The 16,864-nt window shown below is 37.6% G+C and overlaps 1 protein-coding gene and 1 long non-coding RNA gene across 2 annotated transcripts; one reads left to right on the top strand and one right to left on the bottom strand.

Moving 5' to 3' along the window:
• The first annotated feature begins 3,116 nt into the window (after positions 1–3,116).
• psmc4 (proteasome 26S subunit, ATPase 4) lies at positions 3,117–13,649 on the top strand. The gene is made up of 11 exons (XM_074652648.1): positions 3,117–3,204; positions 5,096–5,194; positions 6,043–6,229; positions 7,804–7,950; positions 8,760–8,869; positions 9,338–9,431; positions 9,634–9,801; positions 10,572–10,648; positions 11,154–11,322; positions 12,296–12,351; positions 13,169–13,649. The coding sequence occupies exons 1-11, from the start codon at positions 3,172–3,174 to the stop codon at positions 13,280–13,282; spliced, it is 1,254 nt and encodes a 417-aa protein (XP_074508749.1). The 5' UTR covers positions 3,117–3,171; the 3' UTR covers positions 13,283–13,649.
• Positions 13,650–14,003: 354 nt separating this feature from the next.
• On the bottom strand, positions 14,004–16,164 carry LOC141778409 (uncharacterized). The gene is made up of 3 exons (XR_012596063.1): positions 16,019–16,164; positions 15,293–15,553; positions 14,004–14,313 (listed from the first exon to the last, which is right to left on the bottom strand). It is a non-coding gene; the product is annotated as an uncharacterized LOC141778409 (long non-coding RNA).
• Between the last annotated feature and the right edge of the window lie 700 nt (positions 16,165–16,864).

Genomic DNA, 16,864 nt, shown 5'->3' with positions numbered 1-16,864 from the left:
AAAAAGAAAGAAAAAAAGTCGTTATGGGATTTAAAATCGAAGCGCAGTACTGTAACAGGATGTGGTTCTTTGTTTAAAGCTCCCCTCCAGTGTTACTTCCTTTGGCAAGATGTTCTAACATTTAATAACTAAACAGGATATTCATTACAGATATCTGCAACATAATTTTGCCTATAGTCAAAACTCTAATTCAAGATATCTATAATTTTATATTGACTAGGCAAAACTCTAATTTTAGATATCCGTAATTACATTTTTACTAGTACGATTCAAACTTCTTTTGCCATTCATGTGTATGGGGGTTTCTCATTAAAGATATCCACAATTCAGTTGCAGATATCCGTAATGTGAATCGACTGTTGTTTCCAAGCTCAAGAATGAAGTGTTGAGCTCAACTTTCAGGACAACGTGAACAAGAACTGCTGATGAAGACCATGTGATCAAAAGCTCCAGAACAAGCGAGTATACTGTAAGTGGACCTTAAGTGGAGATTGTTCAGTCTGCTGCTGTTTCAAGGTCAAAGAATGAATTTTCAAGCTCAACTAGAATAACACATTACTTGCTGACCTTTATTGTTGTGTAGCATGCAGGGTTCACTTCACCTTGTTTGTCAACTGTCAGATGTTGTTGACAGACAATGGTTGTGCTTTTTCCGTGTGTTCCCCCACACAAGAGAACAGATATAGTTCTAATGCAAACATCCATTTTTCTTAATACGTACCAAGTATTTTTTTCCAGTTGAGACTTGAATGGAAACCGCTATGGTACATATGCAGTAAGCGTTTTGTATTTTTTCACACCTAAATTGCAGAGGTGTAAGACCACCAGCTCTGCACCAGGGGTACCTTTCTGCAAATGCACCCGCTCTGGGACTGTGTCACACCTACTTGTGGTGAAGTTGTATAACAAAAAAAAAAAAAAATTAACGGTTTCAAACAACACTCTATTTTCATGTAAATCATAAGAATTGCATGCCATTCTATAAAAAGTGGCATTTAATCTATTATACTAATTATTTTGTATTCTCCAAAGTGTGGGGAAATGTGTCTCAGCTGGGTTTGAGCTCACTTCTTCAGCCTGCAACAATAGTTGTATGAACAGTTTATGCTAATGTTGTCAGACAGGATGTGCTGCGAATGTTTATTACCAAGTAAGTTTTCACACACAAGGAAAAAAAATGGTAAGAGAAAAATACAAAAAGATAAAAAGCAAGTGCGGAAAAAAAAAATAATTGAAAAATTGACAATAAAAATAATATTAAAAAAAATTGACAATATGTTTTGTTTTGTTTTTTTATTATTTTTATTCCTTTTTTTTCCAAACATAGCATAACAAATATAACAAAACATAACACCGGTGCCATAATACAAAAAAATGTATATCTGACATTTAACATTTAATATGTACATACATATATACATACAGATATACATTTTGTGTTATGTTTGTTATACTATGTTTGGAAAAAAGGAATAAAAAGAATTTTCCAAAAAAAAACAACAGACATATTGTAAATTTTTTTATTTTATTTTTATTGTCAATTTTTCTATTTTTTTTTACCGCACTTGCTTTTTTTAATCTTTCTGTATTTTCTCTTACCATTTTTATTACTTGTGTGTGAAAACCTACTTGGCAATAAACATTTATACCAAAAAGATATTTTTGGGAGGTATATGGTTGAGGAAGAGTTGTGTTAAGGGTTGGTTTATATTTTTCACTCCGGATGGATATGTGGGTTGTAAATAAACTTGGGATGTCGTTTATATATTTAATTTGGGATGTAAATAAATCTGGGATAGTTTATATATTATATTATATTATCATTCTATGATATATGAGTTATTAAAGGAGAAGTGAGAAAGGGGTAGGGAAATATAAGTTTTACTTCTACCTACTCCTTTTCGGACACTATTACTCTTGTTTTGTTTATTATTATTTTGTATCTGTTTTTATTTATTTTTATGTTCGAAATAAAGTCATTCATTCATTCATTCATTCATACACACATACACATCGCCTCCCACTCCCACACAGAGACAGGTCCAGCCTTCTTCCCACCCCTAGAGGTAAAGTTACAGAAAAAATAACATAAAAATATATTTTTTAATAATTTAATTAGTTAGTTAGAATTAAAAGTAATAAGTTCTACAGTAATATAATTCATGGTGGTAAGATAAAAAATCTTAAATAAATAAATGCATAAATTAATTAATTAAATAAATGTAGAGAAAAATATATATTTTTATTAATATAATATAATATTATATTATATTTATTTTTTATAAATATAAATTTTTATATTTTATAAAATATTTACCAAAGTAATTTTGCATCCAAAATTATAACAGAGTTCAAGATTCAAGATTCAAGATTCAAGATGTTTATTGTCACGTCGGTTATACAGGTACAATCGTGTGAAATGCTTTTTGCTGGGAAGCTCCATTAAAACAATAAGTTATGTTACAATTATAAAAGGAAATACCTTAAGTTATATTACAATTAAAATTAGTTACAGTATATTACAATTACAATTACAAATACTTTAAGTTATATTACAATTATTAAAGGAAATACTTTAAGTTATATTACAATTACAATTAGTTATATTACAATTACGTTATATTACAATTACAATTACAAATACTTTAAGTTATATTACAATTATAAAAGGAAATACTTTAAGTTATATTACAATTACAATTACAAATACTTTAAGTTATTTTACAATTATAAAAGGAAATACTTTAAGTTATATTACAATTACAATTAGTTATATTACAATTACAATTATAAATACTTTAAGTTATATTACAATTATAAAAGGAAATACTTTAAGTTATATTACAATTACAATTAGTTATATTACAATTACGTTATAATACAATTACAATTACAAATACTTTAAGTTATATTACAATTATAAAAGGAAATACTTTAAGTTATATTACAATTACAATTACGTTATAATTAATTAATGTATTTATTTAAGGTTTCTATTTTACCACCATGAATTATACTACTGTAGTACTTAATAAACATCTTGAATCTTGAATCTTGAATCTTGAATCTATTAACTGCCTGTTAAATAGCCTGGTGCGATGAACTCCATTACCCATAAAACCCTTCGCTGACGTGTGGCGTCATGACGTCAGTTGATAGTCATATTTCAACATGGAGGACATCGTAGCGGTAGAGAAGAGCCCGGTATGAATCAGTCACTTTGTTTCCTGTTTTTATCTTTAAATTAACAAACTAACAGAGTTTCTGTGGTCGGCTTCTGTAAGACTGAAGTGTTTGAGTGTTGCTGCCTGTGGGTCTTTGTCTCAGTATTTTACCATTTGTTAGTTTAACACTGTTAAAGCTGCCGAAACGTAAACCTGCAGATTCATCCTCTACTAGCTGCAGATGCTACGTCATCCAAGCTAGCAGTTAGCATCATGCTAGTTAGCATCATGCTAGTTAGCTGCTAACAGCTAGCACCCTGGTTAGCTGCTAACAGCTAGCAGCCTGGTTAGCTGCTAACAGCTAGCAGCCTGATTAGCTGCTAAGAGCTAGCAGCCTGGTTAGCTGCTAACAGCTAGCTGCTAACAGCTAGCAGCCTGGTTAGCTGCTAACAGCTAGCTGCTAACAGCTAGCAGCCTGGTTAGCTGTTAGCAGCTAACCAGGCTGATGTTTGTTGAGCTCTAGAAATGTATTTTTTTTTAAATAGATGATGATTTTATAAAACTATATTCACTAACTGATGTTCGATGTTGTTGTTATTATTATTGTTATTCTTATTATTCACCGTGGCGTCGCTTTAAACAGTTTTCTGCTTTTGCAAACCGTTTAAGGTAGCCAGCTAGCTAACTGTTAGCGAGCTAAGGGTAGCTAAGCTTGTATTTGTCTCCGATGGATAGATAGATGGATAGATAGGTTGGTAGATGGATAGGTAGATGAATAGGTAGATCGATAGGTAGGTAGATAGATAGGTAGGTAGATAGATAGATAGATGGATAGATGGATAGATGGATGGATAGGTAGGTAGATAGATAGATAGGTAGGTAGACATTTAGATAGATGGATAGATAGATAGATAGATAGATAGATAGATAGGTAGGTAGATGGATAGGTAGATCGATAGGTAGGTAGATGGATAGGTAGATCGATAGGTAGGTAGATGGATAGGTAGATCGATAGGTAGGTAGATGGATAGGTAGATCGATAGGTAGATAGATAGGTAGATTGGTAGATGGATAGGTAGATGGGTAGATCGATAGGTTGGTAGATGGATAGGTAGATGGGTAGATCGATAGGTAGGTAGATGGATAGGTAGATTGATAGGTAGGTAGATGGATAGATGGATAGATAGATAGGTAGATAGATAGATAGATAGATAGGTAGGTAGGTAGGTAGGTAGATAGGTAGGTAGATGGATAGGTAGATCGATAGATAGGTAGGTAGGTAGATGGATAGGTAGGTAGATGGATAGGTAGTTAGATAGATAGCTGGATAGGTAGATCGATAGGTAGGTAGACATTTAGATAGATGGATAGATAGATAGATAGATAGATAGATGGATAGATAGATGGATAGGTAGATCGATAGGTAGGTAAACATTTAGATAGATAGATAGGTAGGTAGATATTTAGATTGATAGAGTATAGAGAGATACAGTAGGTAGGTAGGTAGGTAGATCTATAGATAGGTAGATACAGTAGGTAGGTAGATAGATAGATAGTAACTTTATTAATCCTGAGGGAAAGTCAAGTTTCAAGCATCACAGTTCCATAGTGCAAAACATGTTAGTAAAAAAGTTAGTAGTACAAAGTACAAAAAAATACCAGATATAAAAATACAAGGAGATGAAGAAAACTGTTAAAACTGAATATAGTGCACAGATGCAAGGTAATAACCGAGCATACAGTTGTTTATCGGCGAGTTGCTGTAAAGTTTTATTCTTACTGTCCTCTGTTCCTGAGCTGAAAGTAGTCTGTAACCATACATCTATATTTTTTCCTGTTTGTTTGGATGAAATGCAGTACAAGCTCTTGACTGATGTGTGATGTTAAATATAATAGTTTGTTAATGTCATTATGTTTTGTCACCTTCTCAGGAAGAAATGCCGGCAATACTGACCTCCAGACCTCAGACAGGTCTGTCCTTCCTGGCACCTGAACCAGAAGATCTTGAAGACCTTTACAGCAGATACAAGGTCTTATACCTGTTTATACATTTGTGTTAAAAGTTGCAATCTACCCAAAATCGACCTTTTGAGTATGACAAACTGTAGGTGAATGTATTTGTGTTTTATTCAGTGTCTTCGTGGATAACAGAGGGCTGTGGTGTGCTTAAATTCTGGGTACAATAGATTCCAATAAAGACAAATATAAATCAGAAACACTTAAAGCAGACTTGTACAAATGACCCTCATGCATGAAATTACAGCAGCCTGGTTTCAATCCTCTGAAACACTGCCCATATCTCTGATTTTTCTCTGTTTCAAGTGATGATATTAAGTGAAACTAAATGTCAGTTCAGTCTGATTATTAGGATACAATTACAGTGGAAGAGCTATATATATATATATATATATATATATATACATATACATACCTACTTCTGTTCACATTGAGCTTTTTTAAACACTGCAGCTCCAGTTACACCGTGCATGTGTCATACCCCAGAGTTCAAAACCGTGTCCCAGTCTCTTTCAAAAGGCCTTCATTGTGCTGTCGCCCTTGATGTATCATCGCTGCCACTGGCAACTACTGTTTTAGAGCAGCGAAGAAGAACTGATCGCGGGTAGTTTGTCATGTGACGATAGCAAACAACAGTGCGGTGCTAGTGGAGAGTGTAACAGTAACGGTAGTCAGAGCGAGGAAAATGTTTTTCAGTAATAATAAAAATAACCGTCCGTTGATCGTAATCGGCCGATACGCAAGTTCAGGTATCAGAATCGATATCTGGAAGGAAAAAATGGTATCAGAACATCTCTCGTACTTTCACCTCCAGCAGGCTCTCACCCTTCTTTCTTCCTCTCCTTTTGCTGTGTGTTTGCAGAAGCTGCAGCAGGAGCTGGAGTTCCTGGAGGTGCAGGAGGAGTACATCAAAGATGAACAGAAGAACCTGAAGAAGGAGTTCCTCCATGCCCAGGAGGAGGTGAAGAGGATACAGAGCATCCCTCTTGTCATTGGCCAGTTCCTGGAAGCTGTTGACCAGAACACAGCCATCGTCGGCTCCACTACAGGTACCATCAAAAGAAAAACCTGGCTAAATTTAGAAGACCTACACTGCCTAAAAATAATGACATGCTGCCAGTATTCATTTAAGTAATAAAAACATGGACAGCTGTGCTGATAAACAGCGAAATCAATAGCCTATGTATTAGGGGTGTCATGATTTAGATTCTAAATTGAAAATCGATCAAAATTAACTTTTGATCTCTTTTCTTCGAAACTTTAGATTTTTGAAATCAAAAGCAGGATTGGCAATTCACCCAGTATTTCTTTTTCTCTCCCCCACCGCCTACTTGCGCACGTCCAAAAAAAACAAAAAAACAATAAACACTTAAAAGATAACACAGCGTAGCTTACCGGTAGCCTGCAGCTGCATTTTGAGACACCATGGCCACTGCTGGAGTCGGAGATGATGGAGAAACAACAGAACTGGAAAATTCCTCTGCTTCTCTGAAGTCTATTGGTATCAGTATGTGGGCACTGACAGGGATTTGATGGTGCCTTCGGGGGTACCTCGTAAACTCTGAGAAACTCAAAACTGTTGTTGTAATCAGGGCTGACCCGAATGCTTCGAAGCTTCGACCGTTGCCATGGTAATCGACCTCCAAATTAGTATTCGAATGCTTCATTTTGTTTTGTTTTTATATAAGTTTGTAATAATAATGTGTAAATCCCAAAATAGCCCATGAAATAAGGAATAATCCAACAGCATTATTCATATTCAACATTAACTATTAGTTATTCTCAGATGGATATTGCTGTTTGTTGTGTGTAGAGGTGTGTGCGTGTACAGAAATGCGGCACTGAAACGGGAGATGAAGACAGACAGAAGAACATATCAACCTGCTGCACCGTGCCGCATCACGAAGCTTCGAATACATTCGAATATTTCTCACCAAAGCTTTGAAGCCCAAAAATTGGTCTTCGGGACAGCCCTAGTTGTAATGTACCTTCCTTCCACCTGGTGGATATTCTTACCTATGGGAAATTTCAGTGGGAATCTTCAGATTCATGGCATCACAGCATTTAAATACATGCTAGATTTGGAAATGGGCTGGACTGGTCCTCAAAGTTTTGCAAGGGTAGAGGTGGGATGTTACACCTGCCCTCTAATTTGCACTCAAACACAGAAATGGAATCTGTTGTTTCCTGTTGTGTGTTGTCCTTTTCACAGATATTTTATATTGTGGGTGTAATTGTGGTGTATGTCACAGCTTGCTGTCAAGTTTAAAGGTATTTTCTGCAGAGGAACAATTCAATTCCAGCATCTAGCATCAAGTTTCCACGAGATAAATGGAAAACAAAATAGTATGTATTGAAAAAAACAAATAATGAAAATAAATGAATAAGTAAATGGATAAAACGAAGAATTAAAAATGAATGAAATGGCAAATGATGCATACATGCTGTATAATTGAATGCTTTATCATGTTCAGGCTTTCAGAGTCTTGAGAGAGAACCTAGAAGAGATGCACTGTGTGCTGTCGGATTTGAATTATTCAGTGTGTGAAGTACATGTATTAAATGTCTAATGAGTTCTGCTCCTGTGTTCTTTCCTTTTTATTCATCTTTGTTCCGCTCTCAGGGTCCAACTACTATGTGCGCATCCTGAGCACCATCGACAGAGAGCTGCTGAAGCCCAACGCCTCAGTGGCCTTGCACAAGCACAGCAATGCCCTGGTGGATGTGCTCCCCCCTGAAGCCGACAGCAGCATCATGATGCTGACGTCAGGTAAAAACACTCAGTACCACTCTGTCCCAGAGGTTTTCTAGTCATGTTTTAGTAGCTCCACAACAAAGGTCATATCTGGAGATGACCTCTAGTGTCACAGAAGATTGTGTTCATGATTTTTACTTTCAAATAGTCAAATCAAAGATCAGTTGGCCATTAATTCTATATATCCATTAAAAATACATAGATGGCATTTTCTTGAAGCTGTTAAAGGTGCAATGTGTAAGATCTAGCCACATGCTCCAAACAAATATGAGTCAGCAATTCATCTCTATACTGGGTCAACCATACTGCTAAATCTTTGAGAGCTGGTCAACATAATACTGCTATCTTATAATCTTCATGTGTGGCGTCGACCTATATAGTTTACTGTGCCACTAAGATGGGGTGTACGGCCTCCCGGTGACGAAGGGGACGAAACAAAAATACGAGTCATCAAGCCTGTACCTTCAACATGACAAGCCCCTGGGGCAGTTCTACTTCTTTGACCTCTCATGAGGGCAGACGGGACGCTACAGTGTCGGTGACTAACATCGCCTCTTAAAGTATAACATTCTAACAAGACAGGGCCGGGGCTAGCTGGTTAGCATGCTCATTTCAGTAGATCTTTCTGCAGCACGATATATAGACACCATCATCTTCACATTCTGTTGATAATGTTAGTTCATTTTTTTAATGTTTTAAACTAAAATTCTGGCCAGATCTTTCACATTGCACTTTTTTTAAAGGAGGTCATATCTTGTAAAGTGAAGTTGACTATGTTTGAATAGCAATGCTAACTTTCCTTTTCGCTGTGTTTCTGCTCGCAGACCAAAAGCCAGATGTGATGTATGCTGACATTGGTGGTATGGACATCCAGAAGCAGGAAGTCAGAGAAGCTGTAGAGCTGCCGCTCACACACTTTGAGCTCTACAAACAGGTCAGATATTCAAGAGAAATGTGACATTTTTTACACGGACAACAAATATTTGTCATTGATTTTTACGCTCGCACGTCACAGTGAGTAAAATAGCGGCTGTAGCTCATAGGAGGGGGCAATATACCTGTTTCATCACCGTCACCGGTGTCACGTTCGGCCACGACATGGATTTTGCAGTACCGTCATTACCGTGATAATCACACACATTTTGGCTGAAAACTGCGCTCATCACTCGGTGTCCTTGAGTCTAGACCAAGCTGCTCCTCTGGTGCTTTAGAGCAGCCCACTGCTCCTAAAATGCTTGTTGATGGGTTAAATGTGGAGGTCAAATTTCATTTATGTACTTGTATGTATATATGTATATGACAAATATAATGAAGTTTAGGATATAACATGAATTTGCCCTTACAAACAATGTAGAAAGCCTTCCCTAGATAGATAACAACTCTGATCTATTTCCTCTCTCAGATTGGCATTGACCCACCCAGGGGTGTCCTTATGTATGGACCTCCAGGTTGTGGTAAGACCATGTTGGCCAAGGCTGTGGCTCACCACACCACAGGTAAGTCCTCCATATACAGCGTGTACAGTATATGTTGTTAATGTAGTGAGATATATTGTTTTATACAAAAAGCCATTTCCCCCTTTATGTTGACAACGCACAATGGATTCAAACACTATAAAACATACATGATGTCATTATTTAAAATAACACAGATTACTACTGACGACAATTAATCTTTGTCCATCCTCTCTGTTCCCAGCGGCGTTCATCCGTGTGGTAGGCTCTGAGTTTGTTCAGAAGTATTTGGGTGAAGGACCTCGTATGGTGCGTGATGTCTTCCGGCTGGCGAAGGAAAACGCCCCAGCCATCATCTTCATCGACGAGATCGATGCCATCGCCACTAAGCGTTTTGATGCACAGACCGGAGGTATGCACATGTGTGGCTCACACGTAGACTTGCTGTATACAAACCAAAGTTTTTGTTGTAGATTTCATATTTTTAGGGACAAACATTGCACTAGTTTTGCTTATTGAAGTCATAATAAGATATGTTTGTGTTTCCCTGATTACATCCTTGTAAATTAATGCTGACCGAAAAATCGTATTTTCATCGTCATCGCGATATGAACAGGCGATATTTAGGGATGGTTACCGAAGGTCTGCATTAAATGGGCCGCGGGGCTAAAGACCGTAATATAAATATTTATTAGCACACTGCTCTGTGTCGGTGCAGTGGAGGAGTTCCACGCACACGCGCACACACACACTGATTGACTGAGACAAAGCAGGCCGTCCTCTCTCTACCAGCAGTACCTTTAGCAGAGGGAGGAGGACAGAGGACAAGATCAATGTCCCTCTAAACTTCACTCAGGAATATGATTTATTTTATTAACATGTTGGATTGTTTCCAGTGTAAATATTAGAGTTTATATAGCTGTAAATATTACTGTTGCTGCTCTAGAAACAACATTTAGCCTGGTTATATTTAAAATATTCAATTATACGGTTCTGAATGTAAAGACAACCAGGCTGATATAAGTATAGCGAATATGGACAGTTCAATATTTGTTTATTTATTGCAAGTCATATCGTCATTGCAATATTGCACATCGCAGATTTCCTCATATCGTGCAGGCCTATTGTGAATGCAATAACATCATGTCTTGCCTGACCTTGTTTTTATATTTTCTTCTGCAGCTGATCGGGAGGTGCAGAGAATCTTACTTGAGCTGCTTAATCAAATGGACGGCTTCGACCAGAACGTCAACGTCAAGGTGAGCTAAGGAAGCTCTTAACTTTCCCCTTGTGACTGCGCCATCTCCATATGCACTGACTGGTGGTGTCAGTGATGGCGCTTGAGCACTGTCAAACCCAGCCGTTCATTCACTATACCCCTATTTCCATTCATTCACCTCAGTAAGCACACAAAAGGTTTATGTTGTCAGTCTTCAAACCCTTAAATGGACATTTTGATCATAAGTGAATGCTGCTCAGACAAAGAACGCCTTCAGTATGTAAAGGAGGTGGCTGCTAATTTCAAGGAACAATGTTTCCTCTGTGAAGAAGTCAATTTCCCAAGGGTTCCCGCATCACAAATTTCTTTGAAAAATGTTTCCAATTTTAACTATTAGGTTACCAGTTTCGAAGGACTGGGAAAACCATCACCCTAGATACCATAGGTGCATTTGGTTCCAGAAGCAAATATTTTATGTGAAGCAAATGCACCCCCATATCATGATGTGTTACCATCTTGCTCACGTTTGAACTCCCCTTTTTTAGGTGATCATGGCCACCAACAGAGCAGACACGCTGGACCCGGCCCTGCTACGTCCTGGTCGTCTGGACAGAAAAATTGAGTTCCCCCTTCCCGACCGCAGGCAGAAACGTCTCGTTTTCTCTACCATCACCAGTAAAATGAACCTCTCTGAGGAGGTCGACCTGGAGGACTGTATCCTTTGGTTCAATAACAGCACGTTAAAGAGGTGTGTGTGTCTAACAGTGAAAAATTCAGTTTTCTTTTCAGGGGGTATGTTGTGCAATGTTTCCTCTTTCTTTTATCTGGGTCCTCTTGTACAGTATTCAAAAACTCTCATACAAACATTTTTTAAGGATATTTTTGCGTTATCTGAGGTTTACATGTATGTATGTGTGGTACATGTGTTAGTGGAGTACTTAATCAGTCTATTTGGGTGGGTAGATGGGTATTTAGCTCATGATGGTAACTCGGGATGCTAAAATCATATCGTTGCCACTGTAAACAATACAGTATAACAGGGTAGAGCTTGTGTTAAATTAAAACCAGTTTGTACAGTACAACATGGTAAATTCACAATTTAAAATATGAATAGAATACATTTAAATATTTAATGTCATAGTCAGTTGGTAACTAGATGTAATGATGTACCCTTTTAGTGTTTATCGTCCAGTCATTCGAGTGTGGACTTCGAGCCGAACAGCAGGAACTCCTCAATCTATATACTTAATGACCTGTGATGTTTGGCATCACTTATTTGGTTGCATCAGTGTCACATTTAACACATAACTCACACAGCTAGAGTGTGAGCTGAGCAAGTCATTGTTTTATCTTCTGTAGTGTCAAAGCCGAGTTTTGCAGAGACGTTCACATCCCATTTGACTGATAACACTTGATGCAGGACAACAGCGTAGATGTTCTGGACTGTTTGTGAGGCCTGCAAACTGAGTGACACATCGGCAAAATATGAACTCAAAAGAAAACTAATCAAACATACAACAGCTGGTTCATGTGCACTTTAAACAGTGTTAAGGGAGAGCATCTGCATCCTGTTTAAACTGCATCATTCCAGTATTCCTTTATGTTTAAACAGTTTGGATACTCGGCTGTTTTGTTGCTTGTGTTTTGGCGTTGCTGTGTTGTTCAGTTGACCTTAACTGATGCACAGATGTGGCCAGACCAGACAAGGTCTCAGGAGCTGATATCAACTCCATCTGCCAGGAGGTGAGCGAGAGCTTTAATTATCTGTTAATTTAACCCTTTCATTTCTTTTCTTGGACCAGTGCAAAATTAAAATGAATGAGAAACGACAATCTTTTACATTGTGTATAGACGATAGATTGATAGATAGATAGATGGATAGATATTAGGGCTGTCAATTGAATAAAATATTTAATTGCAATTAATCACATTTTTTATCTGTTCAAAATGTACCTTAAAGGGAGATTTGTCAAATATTGAATACACTTATCAACATGGCAGTGGACAAATATTCTTGCTTTATGCAATTGTGTGTATATATTTATTATTGGAAATCAATTAACACAAAACAATGACAAATATTGTCCAGTACCCCTCACAGGTACTGCATTTAGCATAAAACAATAAACTCAAATCATAACATGGCAAAATGAAGCCCAATAGGTGTGCGGACTTGACTATGACTTGCCCCCAAACTGCATGTGATTATCATAAAGTGGGCATGTCTGTAAAGGGGAGACTCGTGGGTACCCATAGAACACATTTTCATTCACATATCTGGAGGTCAGAGGTCAAGGGACCCCTTTTGAAAATGGCCATGCCAGTTTTTTCTTACTAAAATGTATCATCAGTTTGGAGCGTTATTTAGCTTCCTTCACGTCAAATTAGTACCAATGGATTCCTTAATTTTCTAGTTTCACATGATTCCAGTATCTTCACTCACGCTAGCTAAAGAAATTATTGGTGTTAAAACAAATTTGTGTTAACTTTGACAGCCCTAATATACTGTGTATATATATATAGATAGATATTAATTTGTTTTTGTTTTTTTCTGTCTCAGGCTGGCATGTTGGCGGTGCGTGAGAACAGGTATATTGTCCTGGCCAAAGACTTTGAAAAAGCTTACAAGACCGTCATCAAAAAGGACGAGCAGGAGCACGAGTTCTACAAGTAGAGAGAAAAAAATACAGCCTGAAAAAAAAGGTGTCCAGACAACACAAGTTTGTTATTGATTTACGTCTGTGTTTGTATCTACAGTGTGTCTGTTGAGGATTTGCAGTCCCTGATCTGCATCGATTTTTGGACTAAATTTACTCACTGCAGCACAACGTCAGATTAGCCCCGTGTCTCCAGCCTTGAGAAGACACACTACATTGTGAAGGAGTGTTTTTGTACAGGCACTCTGCTGGTTCTTAAAAATATCCCCTCCTGACTGTAGCTAGGATAGAGCATTTGTATCTATATGTACTCACTAAACAAGACGTTACATGAAAAAAATCCATTAAAGATGTTTTCCATTAAAAGAAAAAAAAAAAAGTAAATGATGGTCATTGTTTTTCTGCCTTGAAATATATGTCTTTTAATGAAGATGCTTAAATATGAAACGAGCATGAATTGTGTTATGGTATTTATTGTTCTTGTTAGTAAGTTGTGGATGTAGCAATTACCTCAACTATAGTCTTACAATGCGTGACCTTAATCCACACTATTTTTGCACGGTCCAGTAGTGGTGCTATGTTTCCTGCTAGCAAAATGTGCCAAAGCACCAACTCAAGACACTGTTGCCAAACATTTTGAGGCGAAGTAGATGGGTAAATGTTGGACAAAACTTGGACAACATCAGTTTGAATAAAAATGTTTATATTAGCCTGATAATTATTTGTGAAATCTATGCTGGTTTCACATCAAACATCAGACACATGCTCAACATTCATATCTATAATACAACCGATTTTAGAAATGGTTATGAGATAAAAACTTGAGGTTGTTGGCGGTCAGCATTGGTGGCCGTACATCATATGAATATACTGTTTTGTGGATGTACTCTTGCCAGTGTTTAGATCTCGGAGTTGACAGAGTAGACTCAAGTACATGCCAGTGCTGGGCCCGGCCTCTTGTTCTCCGTGCTGCTCTGTGGCCCTCTGCCTCTCTCGTCTTAAGCCTGCCCATGAGTCGAAGCAGTGCGGCCTGAGGTTGCAGCTCTCCCTTCAGGCCACAAGTGGGGGGAAGATCATTCATTATGTATCAGCTGCAGTATCAGTAAAACAAATGCACACCAAGCTACATAGCAAATATGACCATTGCCCACCAATAGTATGGATTTACATGGGGTTAAAGGGATAGTTTGGATCTTTTGAAGTGGGGTTGTATGAGGTAGTTATCCATAGTCAGTGTGTTACCTACAGTAGATGACGGTCGGCATGCCCCCAGTTTGGAGAAACAGACAGGAGTTACAGCACGGGACGGGGCAGCAGCCAACTAAAAGAAAGTTCCACCTAATAAGAATATATATCTGTACAAGTGTACACTATATTTAGAATATTTTCACCGTGTTACCTTGCTGTCAGACAGCCCTTTCCAACAGGGTGTTTTGGATTCACCAAAGTCACAATAACGCGAGCAAACTAACCGATCGAGGCAAAGGTAGACTAGCAACACCCGTGTTCTGCGAGGTAAAATTACTGTTTTTGTGCGTGGAGTCTGGTGGCTTTGAAGACATATAACGGTTTCAGTTCGCCATCGGAAAGGGCTGCCTCACGGAAAGGTAAGGCAGTGAAAATGTTCTAAATATAGTGTACACATAAAGTGATATTGATTTTTTTTTAGGTGGCTAAATTATGTTTTGCTCCTGCCCTCGTCCACAGCAGTACGTTGCTTAGCTTCCATGCCGGTACTCCTGCCTACTTCTCCTAACTGGAGGCATGCCAGCCGCCACATAACCCCACTTCAAAAGATCCAAACTATCCTTTTAAGGTCCAAAGTCCCTTGAGGAATACATTTGATTTAAGTTCAAATGAGGAGAGAATCTAAAACATTATTCTGATCACAAGTTTCAAGGTAACCTGCTGTCACATCCCAAACTGTGAAATACAAAAAACACCGTCTAGGGGTCCATGAAAGTTTGGGAATCCCCCTGAATAGGAACTGATGTAGAACTTACAGTGGAAATCAAAGTGGTACCCACCTGTGTTTCACTTGCTCTCTGGTAGGAAGCCGGTAAGTCACCTGATCAAAATAGTAAGGACATAGTTGCAGGGTTGCCAGTTCTGGCTGGTCGGACATCCTGGCAAAGATTTGATCCAGCCTGTGGTTTTGTCCAGAGAGCTGTCCAGGGAAGAGTCTACACCACAAGGCCGACACCAAAGCATCCTTGCTGCTTTGAGCTGCTGACGGCCTGAGATGAAATAACTGGTACACACGTGGTTGGACAGCCATTTCTACAACTCTATCCCATCAAAAACATAGACCAGATCAAATTCAGTGTACTTTACTTATTATTATTGTCATGTAATTACACAATATTTCTGCTTGACTTTTATTAATCAGAACTGGCATTAGCAAGTATATGATTATGACCAGAAGTGGAAGAAGTGCTGAAGATTTTTTACTTAAGTAAAAGTAGCAATACCACAGTGTAACATTAGAAATACTCTGTTGCAAGTAAAAGTCTTGCATTTCAAATTTTCACTCAAGTAAAAGTACAAAAGTATTGGCATCAAAGCACCAAAAGTAAGTTATTAAATAAATGTAGTGTAGTAAAAAGTACAATATTTGCCTCTGAACTGTAGTAGAGTAGAAGTATAAAGTAGCAGAAATTGGAAATAATCATAAGTACTTAAGTATGGTGCTAAAGTAAATGTACTTGGTTACTTTCTACCACTGATTATGATGAGGTAAAATTGTTACTTACCTTATCTGTGAAATGTAATATCCTGCATGAAATGTGAAATTTGTTTTCTTTTAATTTTTTTGTCCTGTTCCAGAACATATTGCTTTATTTAAATGTCTGATATCATGATCATTTTCAGGTTTATACTTGTATTTTATGTTTCTACTAGAACATGTGTACATGGTTTAATGTAAAAAAAACAACTTAATTTTCCTCATACTGTCGGCCTGAATATACCTGTATTTACTCTCTGTCTGAAACACTCCGTTTTAGTGCATTTCAATGGAATTGCAATGGAATTGCTTTGCTAGGCAACAGTTTGGGTCCATGTTTACTTCCTGTCAGCTGATGTTATTCACATACACTGCAACAGGAAATAAACTGGGACACATTTAGAATGTTTACGTTTAAAACAGAGTAATGGTCTAAATATTGTCCATTTGTGACATCACAAATGGACAGAAATCCTAACGGCTTGTTTCAAACGCTCAATTTCTGAATACGGGCTGTGTGTATTTCTATATATTGAGCGTTTTGATAGTTTAACAGTATTTTTATAGCACTTAAACCTGTTTTATAATATGAAAGACCTGTAGTCCATGAGCCAGACCCCCAAAATGTGTCCGTCGTTCCACTTTGGAGGGACCAAGTCTCATAGTGATTTTTTAAAGGTCTATGTCCCTAGTGTTGGAAAACGCATGATAGCATTGCAGCAATGGTAGCTTTCTATGTGCTATCACTCCTTTTTTCATCCCTCCATCATTAAGATTTTTCCATCTTTTTTCGTAACACAATATCATGAAGTCATATATCGTTGTAAAGCTTAGACTATAATCTATACCTCAGTCACATTGTCATGACACTGAA

Source organism: Sebastes fasciatus, chromosome 12 (assembly GCF_043250625.1).
Source record: "Sebastes fasciatus isolate fSebFas1 chromosome 12, fSebFas1.pri, whole genome shotgun sequence".
Taxonomy (NCBI): Eukaryota; Metazoa; Chordata; class Actinopteri; order Perciformes; family Sebastidae; genus Sebastes; species Sebastes fasciatus.
The sequence above is the reverse complement of the archived record's forward strand: the minus strand, read 5'-3'. Positions and strand labels throughout refer to the sequence as shown.

Excerpts from the sequence above, each read along its gene's own strand:
- psmc4 (XM_074652648.1), top strand. The coding sequence starts at position 3,172 with ATGGAGGACATCGTAGCGGTAGAGAAGAGCCCG. Across the intron at positions 9,802-10,571 it reads TTTTGATGCACAGACCGGAG|CTGATCGGGAGGTGCAGAGA; the intron begins GTATGCACATGT and ends TTTCTTCTGCAG. Across the intron at positions 11,323-12,295 it reads GGAGGTCGACCTGGAGGACT|ATGTGGCCAGACCAGACAAG; the intron begins GTATCCTTTGGT and ends ACTGATGCACAG.